At 44.9% G+C, this 14838-nt stretch overlaps 1 protein-coding gene across 4 annotated transcripts in view; it reads left to right on the forward strand.

Annotated features, from left to right (window-relative positions):
* PHKB (phosphorylase kinase regulatory subunit beta) overlaps positions 1-14838 on the forward strand; it is a 415971-nt gene that overhangs the window by 279213 nt on the left and 121920 nt on the right. For all 4 annotated transcript variants that reach the window (XM_082269952.1, XM_082269953.1, XM_082269954.1 and 1 more), the window contains 2 exons: positions 5169-5224; positions 9968-10061. In XM_082269952.1, the coding sequence (XP_082126078.1) occupies positions 5169-5224; positions 9968-10061 (150 nt within the window). The remainder of the gene's footprint in view (positions 1-5168; positions 5225-9967; positions 10062-14838) is intronic.

Here is a 14838-nt window from a genome sequence, read left to right on the forward strand (position 1 = left end):
TTTTTAAATAGAATTTTTTCCTTTTCTTTATTATTTTTTGTTCCTGTGTGAACTACAATCAACCTGTTCCTGTGTGACCACCGTGGCTTATGTCAGTTACTAGAGGGGCACAAGAAGTGTCCTGGCAGGTCTGGAGGTAGCCAGCATTCTAAGGTAGGCAGAACATTTCGTTCCAGCCCTCTCTGCCATATGCATTCCCAGGGTGGAAAATTGGCAGACGAATTACCTCAGTCGGCAGGCGTTGAACCAAGGGGAGTGGTCTCTTCAACCGGAGGTGATTTCATCAGTTATGTCTCCCGTGGATCTGTTTGCTTCCCAGCTCAACAGAAAGGTGCTGAGGTTTGTGGCTCAGTCACAGGATCCTCTAGTGGACACTACAGATGCGCTGGTGGCCCCATGGGGTCAGTATCGTCTGATTTACACCTTCCCTCCTCCCAAGCTTCTGCCAAGATTTCTATGCAGGATCGAGGCAGAAGGGATTCTGGTCCTCTTGGTGGCCCTGGACTGCCTCGCCGGTCTTGGTACGCCGATCTGATGCGCCTGGTCGCCGATGTTCCTTGGAAGCTTCCTCTTAGGGAGGATCTGCTGTCCCAAGGACCAATCTTCCATCCTGCTTTACAGTCATGAGTCGGTGTTTCAAAAGCTGTTAAAAGCTAGGAAACCTACTTCTAGGAAGATTTACCATCGTACAAGGAAGACATACATTGCATGGTGTGAGTCTCTTGGGGTTTATCCTCGCTCTTGTTCAGTGGCTCGGATCTTGACCTTCCTTCAACGGGGGGTTGAGCAGACACTGGCCTTAAATTCTATCAAGGGTCAGTTGTCAGCCTCAGCGGTCTTTTTTAATCGGCCCTTGTCTACATGCTCCCTGGTGCGTACTTTTCTTAAGGGAATTAGGCACTTGACACCTCCAGTGCAGTCTCTTTTGCCACCTTGGGACCTCGATTTTGTGCTCTCAGTCCTCAAGAAGCCTCTTTTTGAGAATCTTCGGGAGATGCCCCTGCTTACGCTGTCCCAGAAGGTGGCCTTTTTGGTGACTTTCGCCTCTGCGCGTAGGGTGTCGAAATTGACTGAGTTATCCTGTCCGTTCACCTTACTGGTTGTTCACAGTGATTAGATGGTTCTTTGCCCCTGTCTGTCGTTCCTTCCTCAGATTGTCTCTGATTTTCATTTGAATATCGCCTTCCCTGTGTCCCAGGCCAACACACCTGAGGGAAAATGCTTTGCATGCCTTGAATGTGGTCCAGGCAATTAGGGTGTACCTGGCAGGTTACGGAGTCTTTTAGGAAGTCAGACTCACTATTTGTGCTCACGGATGGGCCCCTAAAAGGGTTGTCGGTTTCTTCTGCTACCATTTCCAGATGGATCAGTCTTTCCCTGTCAAGGCGCATTTTACTCAGGCGCTCATTGCCTCCTGGCCTTTCCATCATCAGGCGGAAAGCCCAGTGACGCATCAGTGACGCAGGTTTGCAAGGTGGCCTCCTGGTCGTCAGTGAACACTTTCTCAGAGTTCTATAAAGTGGCTGTGTTGGCAATATTCTTTTAGCTGCAAGGTTTTTGCAGGCTGCTGTTTAGAGGACCTGGTTCTCTTTGATGGTGTATTGTTTTTTTCAGATGAGCTCCAGTTGTTTTGGTTGAGCTCCTGTTTACCTGGTTGGCTATAGTTATCCTTGGGGATTTCTTTTTCGCTGTTCCCACCCCTCCTGTTTAATACTGCTTTGGGACATCCCAATGGTTAAGAAGTTCAGGAGCTGCGTCCGTCAATGAATGAAAGAGAAAATGGGATTTTTGACTTACCGTAAAATCCATTTCTCTGATGTTCATTGACGGACACAGCACCCACCCCTCTGCGGAGTCGTAATTCTTCTGACACTGCTTGTAACAAAACTGAGTAGCTATAGCAGAGAGAGGGAGTATTCCCCCTGGGACTGCCCATAGGCGTGGCCAGAATTTTTTTCTGCCTAGTGTCTTACTCCTTTAGGGGGCAGTATAACCCAATGGTTAAGAAGATCAGGAGCTATGTCCATCAATGAACATCAGAAAAATGGAATTTACGATGAGTCAAAAATCCAATTTTTAAAAAAAAAAAATCTGTCTTTTACGTTTGTTTAGCAAAAAATAAAAAATCTAGCGGTAATTAAATACCAGCAAAAGAAGCTCTATCGGTCTCAAAAAAAAAAATGATTAAAGTACCCGATATTGAAGTGGTTAATTAAACAATCTGAAGTTAGAAGCTGATTAGTTACTATGCACAGCTGCACCAGATTCTGAGTGTTCCATTTTTAGTAAATTTTCCCCCATGTGTTTATCTGTAATATTTTAGGTGTTTAGGTGACCTGGCTCGTGTATGTTTACCTATCCTTTTCTCTCTGTATCTGTTGTACATGGTCCATGTAGTAAATCTTATCTGGGCAGCCTGTTGACTTTAGTGTATCCCAGCGCCCCCCTATCAAAGTACTGGGGTCCATGAATTCAAGCTAAAAAGCTACAATGTTAATTGCCCATTTAATTAATTATCCAGTGAATAGGTTGTCAGCACAGCATAATTCTCGTAAAAAAAGTAAATTTTAATTGCATACCTTAATTACACTGCAGTACAAAGTTTCTTGGACCCACAGGACTCCTACATCAAGGCATGTGTCACGCACAGACGTTGCATTGTGATTTGCTTAACTTCTGCAAAAATGATAGTGTGCTGATGAGCGATTCAAATAGATGTTATAAGCAATGCTAGTCATATATCAACACAGCACTAGCATCGGGCCAGAATGGTGTGTCCTGGGAACGTGCTCCTTGTTTTACTGTGGAAGATACATTAGGAAGTAAAGTGCAAGGACTGGGTCTGATTTTATTGGTTCAATGCGCTCTGCAAAAAGGCATATGGATCTACATCCCATACACTGTATGCATACGTGAATTAGTGATCGACCGATATCGGTTTTTCGTTGCCGATACTGATATTTTGACAAATGCATATCGGTATCCGCTGATATGCGCCGATGTTTTCGTATATTCAAATTTTTTTTATTTTTTTTATTTAACAGTTACTCTTGTGGAGGGATCTAGGGGTCCCCAAACCCCTCCTCTGCACTTAAAAGCATTCAAAATGCCAAGTTTGGCTGTTTTGAATGCTGTCATTTTTTTATCTGGCGCCGAGTACCCGGAAGTGATGTCATGACATCACTCGTGGGTTTTTGCATGGAGACCCGATCAGAACTGAATGCGGCTTTGATCGGGCCTTCGGCGGCCGTGCAGGCTGGTTGCCCGGGTCTCCCAGAAGGCGGCGGGAGGGGGGGGATGTCCCCTCCCGCTCCATGTAAAGACAGCCGAGCTGGAGGGGACACCCCCCCCCTCCTCCCGCCGCCTTCCGCGGCTCGCCCAGTGGGACGGGAGACCCGGGCAACCAGCCTGCACGGCCGCCGAAGACCCGATCAAAGCCGCATTCGGTTCTTTCAGGCTTGATGATGGAATCCCCTGCGAGGGCAACTGTTTTGTTTTGAATTTTTCTTTCTTATTTACTTAAATAAATGTGGGCCATCAAGCCCTTAAAATGCACTTTATAGTTGGTATGAACTCACTGAAAGCGCTACACCAGGGATCACTAAACAGCGGCGGACTGCGTTGTAGACCTGGACTAAGTGACAGTCCTATCTGGACATAGGCGGGATGTGCTGCAGATCTGCACAGAGTGCGGGTGTCTGATGTACTGCAGATCTGCACAGAGAGCGGGTGTCTGATGTGCTGCAGATCTGCACAGAGAGAGGGTGTCTGATGTGCTGCAGATCTGCAGAGAGAGCGGGTGTCTGATGTGCTGCAGATCTGCAGAGAGAGCGGGTGTCTGATGTGCTGCAGATCTGCACAGAGAGCGGGTGTCTGATGTGCGGCACATCTGCACACAGAGAGCGGGTTTCTGATGTGCTGCAGATCTGCACAGAGAGCGGGTCTTTGATGTGGAAGGGGTGCTGAGGACACTGATGTACAGGCAGTCTGTGATGTGGAAGGGGTGCTGAGGACACTCATGTACAGGGGGTCTGTGATGTGGAAGGGGTGCTTTGGGCACTGATATTAGGAGGGGACTGTGATGTAAAGGGGGGTTAGATGTAAATGTGGAGGCTGAAGACATTGATGTACATGGGGTCTGTGATGTGGAAGGGGTGCTGAGGACACTGATGTACAGGGGGTCTGTGATGTGGAAGGGATGCTGTGGGCACTGATATAAGGAGGGGACTGTGATGTAAAGGGTGGGGGGGGTTAGATGTAAGTGTTGAGGCTGAGGACACTAATGTACAGGGAGTCTGTGATATGGAAGGGTTGTTGAGGACACTGATGTACAGGGAGTCTGTGATATGGAAGGGGTGCTGAGGACACTGATGTACAGGGGGTATCTGATATGGAAGGGGTGCTGAGGACACTGATGTACAGGGAGTCTGTGATGTGGAAGGGGTGCTGAGGACACTGATGTACAGGGGGTATGTGATATGGAAGGGTTGTTGAGGACACTGATGTACAGGGGGTCTGTGATGTGGAAGGGGTGCTGAGGACACTGATGTACAGGGGGTCTGTAATGTGAACACTGAATTAAGGAGGGGACTGTGATGTAAAGGGGGTTAGATGTAAATGTGGAGGCTGAAGACACTGATGTACAGGGAGTCTGTGATATGGAAGGGTTGTTGAGGACACTGATTTACAGGGAGTCTGTGATATGCAAGGGGTGCTGAGGACGCTGATGTACAGGGGGTCTGTGATGTGGAAGGGTTGTTGAGGACACTGATGTACAGGGGGTCTGTGATGTGGAAGGGGTGCTGAGGACACTGATATAAGGAGGAAACTGTGATGTGAAGGGGGTTAGATGTAAATGGGGAGACTGAAGACACTGATGGGGGTCTGTGATGTGGAAGGGGTGCTGAGGACACTGATGTACAGGGGGGGGGGGGCCGTGATATAAAGGGGGACTGTGATGTGTTATAGTGCAAACATGAGATTCTGACCTTTTACTGACTGGACCTCTACAATTTTAAATTCAAGACCCCTTCTCTACACCAAGTTATTGTCCTAAGATCACAGTTTATATATATATATCTTCTTTGTTTTAACATAATACTTTTCATTTTTTTAAATTTTATTTCTATATCTTGTAATTCATATGTAGACTTCCTTCTCTTTTTCAGGGTCCCCTGGATAATGACACAGTGATACATGTGGCCTTGATCGCAGAGAGTCAGAGGTAAGATAATAAAAGCCTTCTTTGCACAGAAAACATATTCACAACCAACAAGGCTTTTTAAGATCACCCATAAATAATTATGAGTAAGCCGGGAAGGTATTGTCTTGTTGACGGGATAAAAGTCAATGAATGATGAGGGACTGTGTTAGGACTGTGTGCCGTGCTGCAGAGCGGGATAATCCAGTAACTTTGAAGAGCGGTTAAGACCACAGCAAATAATGAGATCAATAAAAGTCAGTAGTTTTATTATTCATTTGCTGATAAATGGCACCTACAGTCAGCAGACATGGTATTGCCTTTATCCCTGCTCTTAAGAAAAAAAAAAACAGACACTCATATATTCACAGCTTAACATTTAAATAGTAACTCCACTTTTGTTCAGAAAAAAATATTCCCCTGTATGATCTCTGTACATTGCAGGGATTTTAACAAACTATCCTACCTTGTGTTATTCTGAAGAAAAAGCTGGCTATATACAGGTCCTTCTCAAAAAATTAGCATATTGTGATAAAGTTCATTATTTTCTGTAATGTACTGATAAACATTAGACTTTCATATATTTTATATTCATTACACACAACTGAAGTAGTGCAAGCCTTTTATTGTTTTAATATTGATGATTTTGGCATACAGCTCATGAAAAACCAAAATTCCTATCTCAAAAAATTAGCATATCATGAAAAGGTTCTCTAAACGAGCTATTAACCTAATCATCTGAATCAACTAATTAACTCTAAACACCTGCAAAATATTCCTGAGGCTTTTAAAAACTCCCAGCCTGGTTCATTACTCAAAACCGCGCAATCATGGGTAAGACTGCCGACCTGACTGCTGTCCAGAAGGCCATCATTGACACCCTGAAGCAAGAGGGTAAGACACAGAAAGAAATTTCTGATCGAATAGGCTGTTCCCAGAGTGCTGTATCAAGGCACCTCAGTGGGAAGTCTGTGGGAAGGAAAAAGTGTGGCAGAAAACGCTGCACAACGAGAAGAGGTGACCGGACCCTGAGGAAGATTGTGGAGAAGGACCGATTCCAGACCTTGGGGGACCTGCGGAAGCAGTGGACTGAGTCTGGAGTAGAAACATCTAGAGCCACCGTGTACAGGCGTGTGCAGGAAATGGGCTACAGGTGCCGCATTCCCCAGGTCAAGCCACTTTTGAACCAGAAACAGCGGCAGAAGCGCCTGACCTGGGCTACAGAGAAGCAGCACTGGACTGTTGCTCAGTGGTCCAAAGTACTTTTTTCGGATGAAAGCAAATTTTGCATGTCATTCGGAAATCAAGGTGCCAGAGTCTGGAGGAAGACTGGGGAAAGGGAAATGCCAAAATGCCTGAAGTCCATTGTCAAGTACCCACAGTCAGTGATGGTCTGGGGTGCCATGTCAGCTGCTGGTGTTGGTCCACTGTGTTTTATCAAGGGCAGGGTCTATGCAGCTAGCTATCAGGAGATTTTGGAGCACTTCATGCTTCCATCTGCTGAAAAGCTTTATGGAGATGAAGATTTTATTTTTTCAGCACGACCTGGCACCTGCTCACAGTGCCAAAACCACTGGTAAATGGTTTACTGACCATGGTATTACTGTGCTCAATTGGCCTGCCAACTCTCCTGACCTGAACCCCATAGAGAATCTGTGGGATGTTGTGAAGAGAAAGTTGAGAGACGCAAGACCCAACACTCTGGATGAGCTCAAGGCCGCTATCGAAGCATCCTGGGCCTCCATAAAACCTCAGCAGTGCCACAGGCTGATTGCCTCCATGCCACGCCGCATTGAAGCAGTCATTTCTGCAAAAGGATTCCCAACCAAGTATTGAGTGCATAACTGAACATAATTATTTGAAGGTTGACTTTTTTTGGATTAAAAACACTTTTTTTTTATTGGTCGGATGAAATATGCTAATTTTTTGAGATAGGAATTTTGGTTTTTCATGAGCTGTATGCCAAAATCATCAATATTAAAACAATAAAAGGCTTGCACTACTTCAGTTGTGTGTAATGAATCTAAAATATATGAAAGTCTAATGTTTATCAATACATTACAGAAAATAATGAACTTTATCACAATATGCAAATTTTTTGAGAGGGACCTGTATGTGTCCATGTGGAAACTGAACCTATATGGCAGTGGTTTTGTAATTATCAGTCAGCTGCTGCACCTGCAGGGCTCTAATGAGGAAAGTGACAGGATCTGCATCCCTTTAGACATGATTTCCCTTTGGGAGTATCTCCCCAAAAATGACATTTTTGTTGCAGGGGATGCTCAAAATCGAATTTGTATCTTAGTGCAGACTTCTTGGAAAACCAGTAAGCCAATCACACAAGCAGGAAATGGCATATCTGGGTGGGATTCTGTATAGCATCTGTGTACAGAGAGCCTCCAGGTTGGCCATATTCTATTGCATTTTACAGAAAATTACAGAGCTACAGATTGAAAAGGAAAGGTAATTTGTAATAACATTCAATTGCAATATGACTTATGTTGCAATTGTATATGCTATAATTATTATTTTTTTATTTGCTATTTTTTTTTCCCATGAAAGTGGAGTTACCCTTTAAGCATGCAGGCAAAGTCGAGAGGTCTAGTTTCCATTCTGCTAAACATTATAGCAGGCCTGGTATGAAAATGTAATGTCTGCCTTGTTAGCTAGGCTTCTAGCCACCCAGTAATAACAGAAAAAAAAAAGGTCCGGTGGACCTTTAGAGCTCCTTGCCGGAAAGTGAACTCCCACGCGCATTCATGCGCGGGGTTGACGTCATTGCGGCTCCAGCCACTCACAGCTCCGGAGCTGCAGAACCCGGAAGAGACGCAGAGGGAACATGACAGCTCCCTCAGCGGTGTCCGGGCGACCGTTTGGGGGCTTCGTTCTAAGTTAAGTATTTCTTTATGTGCTAGTATGCAATGCATACTAACACATTATGCCATTGTCCTGCAGGGTTTTTTTTTTCTCAGGGGAGACTACCGTTTTAATATAAGTACCTCCTATGAGCCCACTTTTACTATATAAGATGCCTGTTCATATATATATATATATATATATACACACATACACAGTATCTCACAAAAGTGAGTACACCCCTCACATTTTTGTAAATATTTTATTCTATCTTTTCATGTGACAACACGGAAGAAATGACACTTTGCTACAATGTAAAGTAGTGAGTGTACAGCTTGTATAACAGTATAAATTTGCTGTCCCCTCAAAATAACTCAACACACAGCCATTAATGTCTAAACCGCTGGCAACAAAAGTGAGTACACCCCTAAGTGAAAATGTCCAAATCGGGCCCAATTAGCCATTTTCCCTCCCCGGTGTCATGTGACTCATTAGTGTTACAAGGTCTCAGGTGTGGTAAATTTGGTGTTATTGCTCTTACTCTCTCATACTGGTCACTGGAAGTTCAACATGGCACCTCATGGCAAAGAACTCTGAGGATCTGAAAAATATTTTTTTTTTGCTCTACATAAAGATTGCCTAGGCTATAAGAAGATTGCCAAGACCCTGAAACCGAGCTGCAGCACAGTGGCCAAGACCATACAGCGGTTTAACATGACAGGTTCCACTCAGAACAGGCCTGGCCATGGTCGACCAAAGAAGTTGTGTGCACATAATCAGCGGTCAGCCTGTAAGTTCTCAGACCATATGGTGCACACTGCATCAAATTGGTCTGCATGGCTGTTGTCCCAGAAGGAAGCCTCTTCTAAAGATGATGCACAAGAAAGCCTGCAAACAATTAGCTGAAGACAAGCAGACTAAGGACATGAATTACTGGAACCATGTCCTGTGGTCTGATGACACCAAGATTAATGTATTTGGTTCAGATGGTGTCAAACGTGTGTGGCGGCAACCAGGTGAGGAGTACAAAGACAAGTGTGTCTTGCCTACAGTCAAGCATGGTGATGGAACGGCCATGGTCTGGGGCTGCCTTAGTGCTCCCGTCAGTGGGAGCTACATTAAAATGAGGGAACCATGAATGCCAACATGTACTGTGACATACTGAAGCAGAGCATGATCCCCTCCCTTCGGAGACTGGGGCGCAGGGCAGTATTCCAACATAACGACCCCAAACACTCCTCTGCCAATTGATGGTTTGACAGTTTGGTTGAGGAAACAGACAAATGTGAAAGAAATCCCAGCATTCAAGGAATGTAATTTTTGTTTAGGCTCCTTTCCTTGTCCTGCGATTTGGGACTCTAAAGTCTCATGAGAAGTCGTACCCCATGATTTCCAGTGAGTACAATTCATATCTGTGCGACTTCAAAGTAGTCCCTGCACTCCTTTGGTCCGACTTTGATGTGACTTGAGGTCCATAGACCTCAAGATTACACAGGCATTGCAAGCAACGTCAAAATCACACGACTTTCAGGTCGTACAAGTGTGAAAGGGGCCTTAAGCAGTTAAATCAATGGGTTTAGTTCTGCTTTTTGATTTACTGCTGTTCAGGTGCTCTGGGCTAAAGCAAAATGGTGGCCTCCAGCAAGAAGAAAAAGGAACCATGCCGGAGGCAATTTACTGCACTCACTAATTTTGGTAGTATAATTATTCATGTGGAATGTATGTTCCTTGCTAAAGAACATTATTTTTTTATCAAGTTTTTCTGCTTTGAACACAAAAATGTATTATATTGCAGCTAACCAATCATTAGATGCGTTAGTTTTCTGCAATATAATGTTGGATTTTGGGTTCAATACTGCTTTACACATGAAGGATATTGCCGTGATTGACACTTTGTTGTCCATTGTCTAGGCTGCAGGTCTTCCTGAACACATACGGTATTCAGACACAAACACCACAGCAAGTAGAGCCCATCCAGATCTGGCCACAGCAGGAGCTGGTAAAGGTGAGTGGCAGCACAGTGGAAATTCTCTGGTACCAAGCAATGTGCCTTTCCTTGCTGTTCTGTTCAGCTTTTTGTTTTGGTTATTCCATCCAGACAAAGCACTGCAGGAAAGCTGAGCTACATTTACAGTGGGGAGAACAAGTATTTGCAGGTTTTCCTACTTGAAAAGCATGTAGAGGTCCATCATTTTTACATCGGTATTCTTCAACTGTGAGAGACGGAATCTAAAACAAAAATCCAGAAAATCACATTGTATGATTTTTAAATACCGTATTTATCGGCGTATAACACGCACTTTTTCCTCTTAAAAATGGAGGAAAAAGTAGCTGTGCGTGTTATACGCCGATATAAAAAAAAAAATGTCCAGGAAGCAGCGCCGAGAGGTAGAAGGGGCGGGCGGCGCCGAGGAGAAGGAAGGACGCGCTGTCATCGGAAGTCCCGCCTCCTATGCCTACATCAATCATAGGCGCCAGGACTTCCAATGAGAGCGCTTCCTTCCTTCTCGGCGCCGCCCGCCCCCTTCTACCTCTCGGCGCTGCTTTCTGGACATTTTTAAAAGTGATGTGTATAGTGGCACTGGGAAGGCTGCAATTATGGGCGCTGGCGAGGCTGCAATTATGGGCGCTGGCGAGGCTGCAATTACGGGCGCTGGCGAGGCTGCAATTATGGGCGCTGGCGAGGCTGCAATTATGGGCGCTGGCGAGGCTGCAATTATGGGCGCTGGCGAGGCTGCAATTATGGGCACTGGCGAAGGCTGCATGTATGGGTGCTGGCGAGGCTGCAATTATGGGCACTGGCGCTGGCGAGGCTGCAATTATGGGCGCTGGTGAGGCTGCAATTATGGGCACTGGTGCTGGCGAGGCTGCAATTATGGGGACTGGCGCTGGCGAGGCTGCATGTATGGGCACTGCGCTGGCGAGGCTGCAATTATGAGCACTGCGCTGGCGAGGCTGCAATTATGGGCACTGCGCTGGCGAGGCTGCATGTATTGGCACTGCGCTGGCAAGGCTGCAATTATGGGCATCGATGCTGGCGAGGCTGCAATTATGGGCATTGGCACTGGTGAGGCTGCAATTATGGGCACTGGCGCTGGCGAGGCTGCATGTATGGGCACTGGCAAGGCTGCATGCATGGGTACTGCACTGGCGAGGCTGCATTTAAGGACACTGCGCTGATGAGGCTGCATTTGTGGGCACTGGTAAGACTACATTTAATTTAAAAAAAATGCTCTGAGTTCAGAGCTGTTTATTTTAAATTTCAGCTTTTTTCCTGAAATTTCTGCCCTAAAATTTAGGTGCGTGTTATACGCCGATAAATACAGTAATTAATTTGCATTTTATTGCATGACATAAGTATTTGATCACCTACCAACCAGTAAGAACTCAGTCTCTCACAGGCCTGTTATTTTTCCTTTAAGAAGCCCTCCTGTTCTTCACTCATTACCTATATTAACGGCACCTGTTTGAACTCGTTACCTGTACATTGTTACCTGAAATTGTTAATTTCACTCCTCACTGCCTATCACAGTTTCAGAGGCCCTGAAATGCCAAGATAGCACAACCCCCCCCCCCCCCCCAAATGATCCCTTTTCCGAAAGTAGACACCCTAAGCTATTTGCTGAGAGGCATTTTGAGTATTTTGCAGATCTTGCTTTTTGTCACAAAGTTTTGAGACATGAAAAAAATAAAATTTCCTTTTCTTTCTTTATTTTCCAAAACAAATGAGCAGTGCAAAATACTCACCATGCCTCTTAGCAAATCCGTTGGGGTGTCTACTTTCCGAAAAAGGGTCATTTGGGGGGTTTTGTGCTATCTTAGCATTTCATGGCCTCCGAAAACTCTGATAGGTAGTGAGGAGTGAAATCAACAATTTTCGCCCTTAGCCTGAAGGTGGTGATTGGTTTTCGGGGTCCTGTACGCAACTAGACTGCCAAAAAGTCTCATGCAGCAGAATGCATTTTGGGGTGTCATTTCACATATAGCCATGGCATGTTTGAGCAATTTATCATTTAACTGACAACTTTGTGTAAAAAAAAAAAAAAAAAAAAATGTTTCCTGAAACTTACGGTATGTAAAAATATAACATATTCCATGAACTCTACATGCCTCTCAGCAAATCGCTTTGAGTGTCTACTTTCCAAAATGGGGTCATTTGGGGGGATTTTGTGCTCCTCTTCTCAAGTCTCTCTTCGCTTCTTCTTGCCCCTTCTCCCTGTCGAGTGCCCCCAAAGCAAGCAGCTTGCTATAGGGGCACCCCAGCTGAGCTGCAGCTCCGTGTAACCATTCAGACACTGAGCTTCCATTTGACCCTGCCCCCTCTCTCTCCTGATTGGCTAACTGATTTTGATTGACAGCCACAGGAGCCAATGGCCGTTGCTGTGTCGCAGCCAATTAGGAGGGAAAGTCTGGGACGGCTGAGGGACTTGTGGACATTGCTATACAGGGATGGGGCTCAGGTAAGTATTAGGAGGTGCTGTCTGTGAGCCAATGAGGAGGCAGAGAGCCATAAAACCATATAGTAATAGTCTGTATTTAGTATAAAAGTGCCAGGGGTCATCATGTTTGATAAGTCCTACATTAATGTCAAAAGTAGGTAATCAAACACAAGGACTCTTGAAGTAGTTTGTGAACCTTCACATAAATTTCCATCTACAAAGAGTTATTATGTTCTGCCATTTTTCGTTAATTTGCTGGTAGGTTCTTGTTTCTCCTGCTATCCCTAAACATACTGATAGAATTATTGGTTTCCACTCAGAATTTCTGTATTGTGTGTTTATCTGGTAGAGACAAAATACTTTATGCTCCTTCTGGGCAGTGACTAATGTTAACAGTTTAGTGTTTTCGGTAATGTCCTACACAATTAGTTGGTGACAAGTTGGTGACATATAACCCAAATACTTCGTTCTGTTGGGTTTTTATTTTTTAAATCAAGAAAAGAAAAGTTTTATTGAGAAAACTCACACCATTACAACGATCACTTAAACATTGAACAATTGCCATGAGAAAAATTGTTTTTCCCCCACCCCCATACAAATTATTACCTGTACCGACTTTAAGAGATACGCACTCAATCTAATTCACATGGCACAGAAAATACCATACATATAAAGATTGCGCCTATACCCACCCTATTATCTCTAGGCAACGAAACTGTAACTGCCCCTCTTGTATTGCATAGAATTAGGATAATAAACGATCCATAATGAGGTCATTAGGGGCCATACCCGGGCAGTTCAGCCAAACTCCCCATATTTTAGAGAACTTTTGTAGAGAGCCCTTATGTTGGTACATAACCTTTTCCATACGGAGATTACCACCCATCTGTTCCAGCCACATCCTATAGGTAGGAGGTTCTGGTGCTATCCAGTGTCGTAGGATACGGGCCTGGAACAGAGCATGAGAGGCAGCCTCCCTCAAAAACCTGTCCTCCACTACTAGGTCTAGTATGCCCAAAATGCTGTGTTTAGGGTCTCCAGGGATGTCCACTCCCAGGGCCCCGTTACTAGCAGAGCGCACTGCGGACCAGTATCTATGCAACTTCGGGCATCTCCACATCAAGTCCCCCACCTCCGTCCGGCACCGACCACAGAGGTCGTCCGCGCGGAGGCCCATGGAATGGAGTATCAAAGGAGTATGATGAGCTCTAAGCAGGAGGTACAATTGGGAAACCTGGTGAGAGTTCTGTTAGGTTTTAGTTTGAGGGTTATGTACAAAGGGCACCAATAATGCATACATGGGCACTGAGGCTTTTCATTGTGCAGCTATAAGTTTGTAAACGACTGACCATCATAGCTATATGGACTTGTTGAAGTTTCCATTCCAGAACCATGGGCCTTATTAAGCGGTTTATGCTTTGTAGTGAAAACAGCCTCCATGCTGCTTGGAAGTCTTTCCCCAGCATTTCAGAGTGACTTTGCACTAATTTGTGCCCATTCAGTCAACCTAGCATTTGTGAGGACAAGTACTTATATTGGAAGACCTGGTTCACAATTGGAATGAATTGGTTTCATCCCAAAGGTGTTCAGTAATGATGGGCTCAGGTGTGTTTGGATCATACCCACCAGGAAGCCATCACTGCACACTGCCAATCATAGCGTGCGTATGTGCAGCTGCAGGCCGGGAAATGCCTCACTGCCTTTAATTGGCGGTGTTCAGGGGCATCTTCCTGGCGGGTATGATCCAAACACGCCTGAGCCCATCCCTAGTGTTCAGTAGTGTTGACACCGGACACTAAAATCAGTATTGGCAGACATGAACACAATATTCCTGCTAAGTTTATATGATAAAACTTTATTGAGTTAATAAATAAAGCTCTGTGTGTGAATGAGGTCTTGGGGCCTCACACGGTGGGGCCCGGGCAGCAGGGGGGAAGAGGATGGTGCACTGGAAGGGTCATTGGTGTAAGGACAGGGATGGTCGATACTCAGGATGACATCTAAAAAGAAAAAAACGAGTATTCCTTTATTGAAAAGACATGTACAATGCTGTAAAAGCAACCTACGCATTTCGGATGTTAGTCCTTAACCACTTCTGGACCGGAAGACTTTCCCCCTTAATGACCAGGCCATATTTTGCGATTCGGCACTGCGTTAATTTAACGGACAATTGCGCAGTCATGTGATGCTGTACCTCAATAAAATTGATGTCCTTTTTTTTCCCACAAATAAAGCTTTATTTTGGTGGTATTTGATCACCTGTGCGATTTTTATTTTTTGCGCTATAAACAAAAAAAGAACGACAATTCTGGGGAAAAAAAAAAAAACAATAATTTTTACTTA

This window comes from Pelophylax lessonae, assembly GCF_965119305.1.
Source record: "Pelophylax lessonae genome assembly, chromosome: 10".
NCBI lineage: Eukaryota > Metazoa > Chordata > Amphibia > Anura > Ranidae > Pelophylax > Pelophylax lessonae.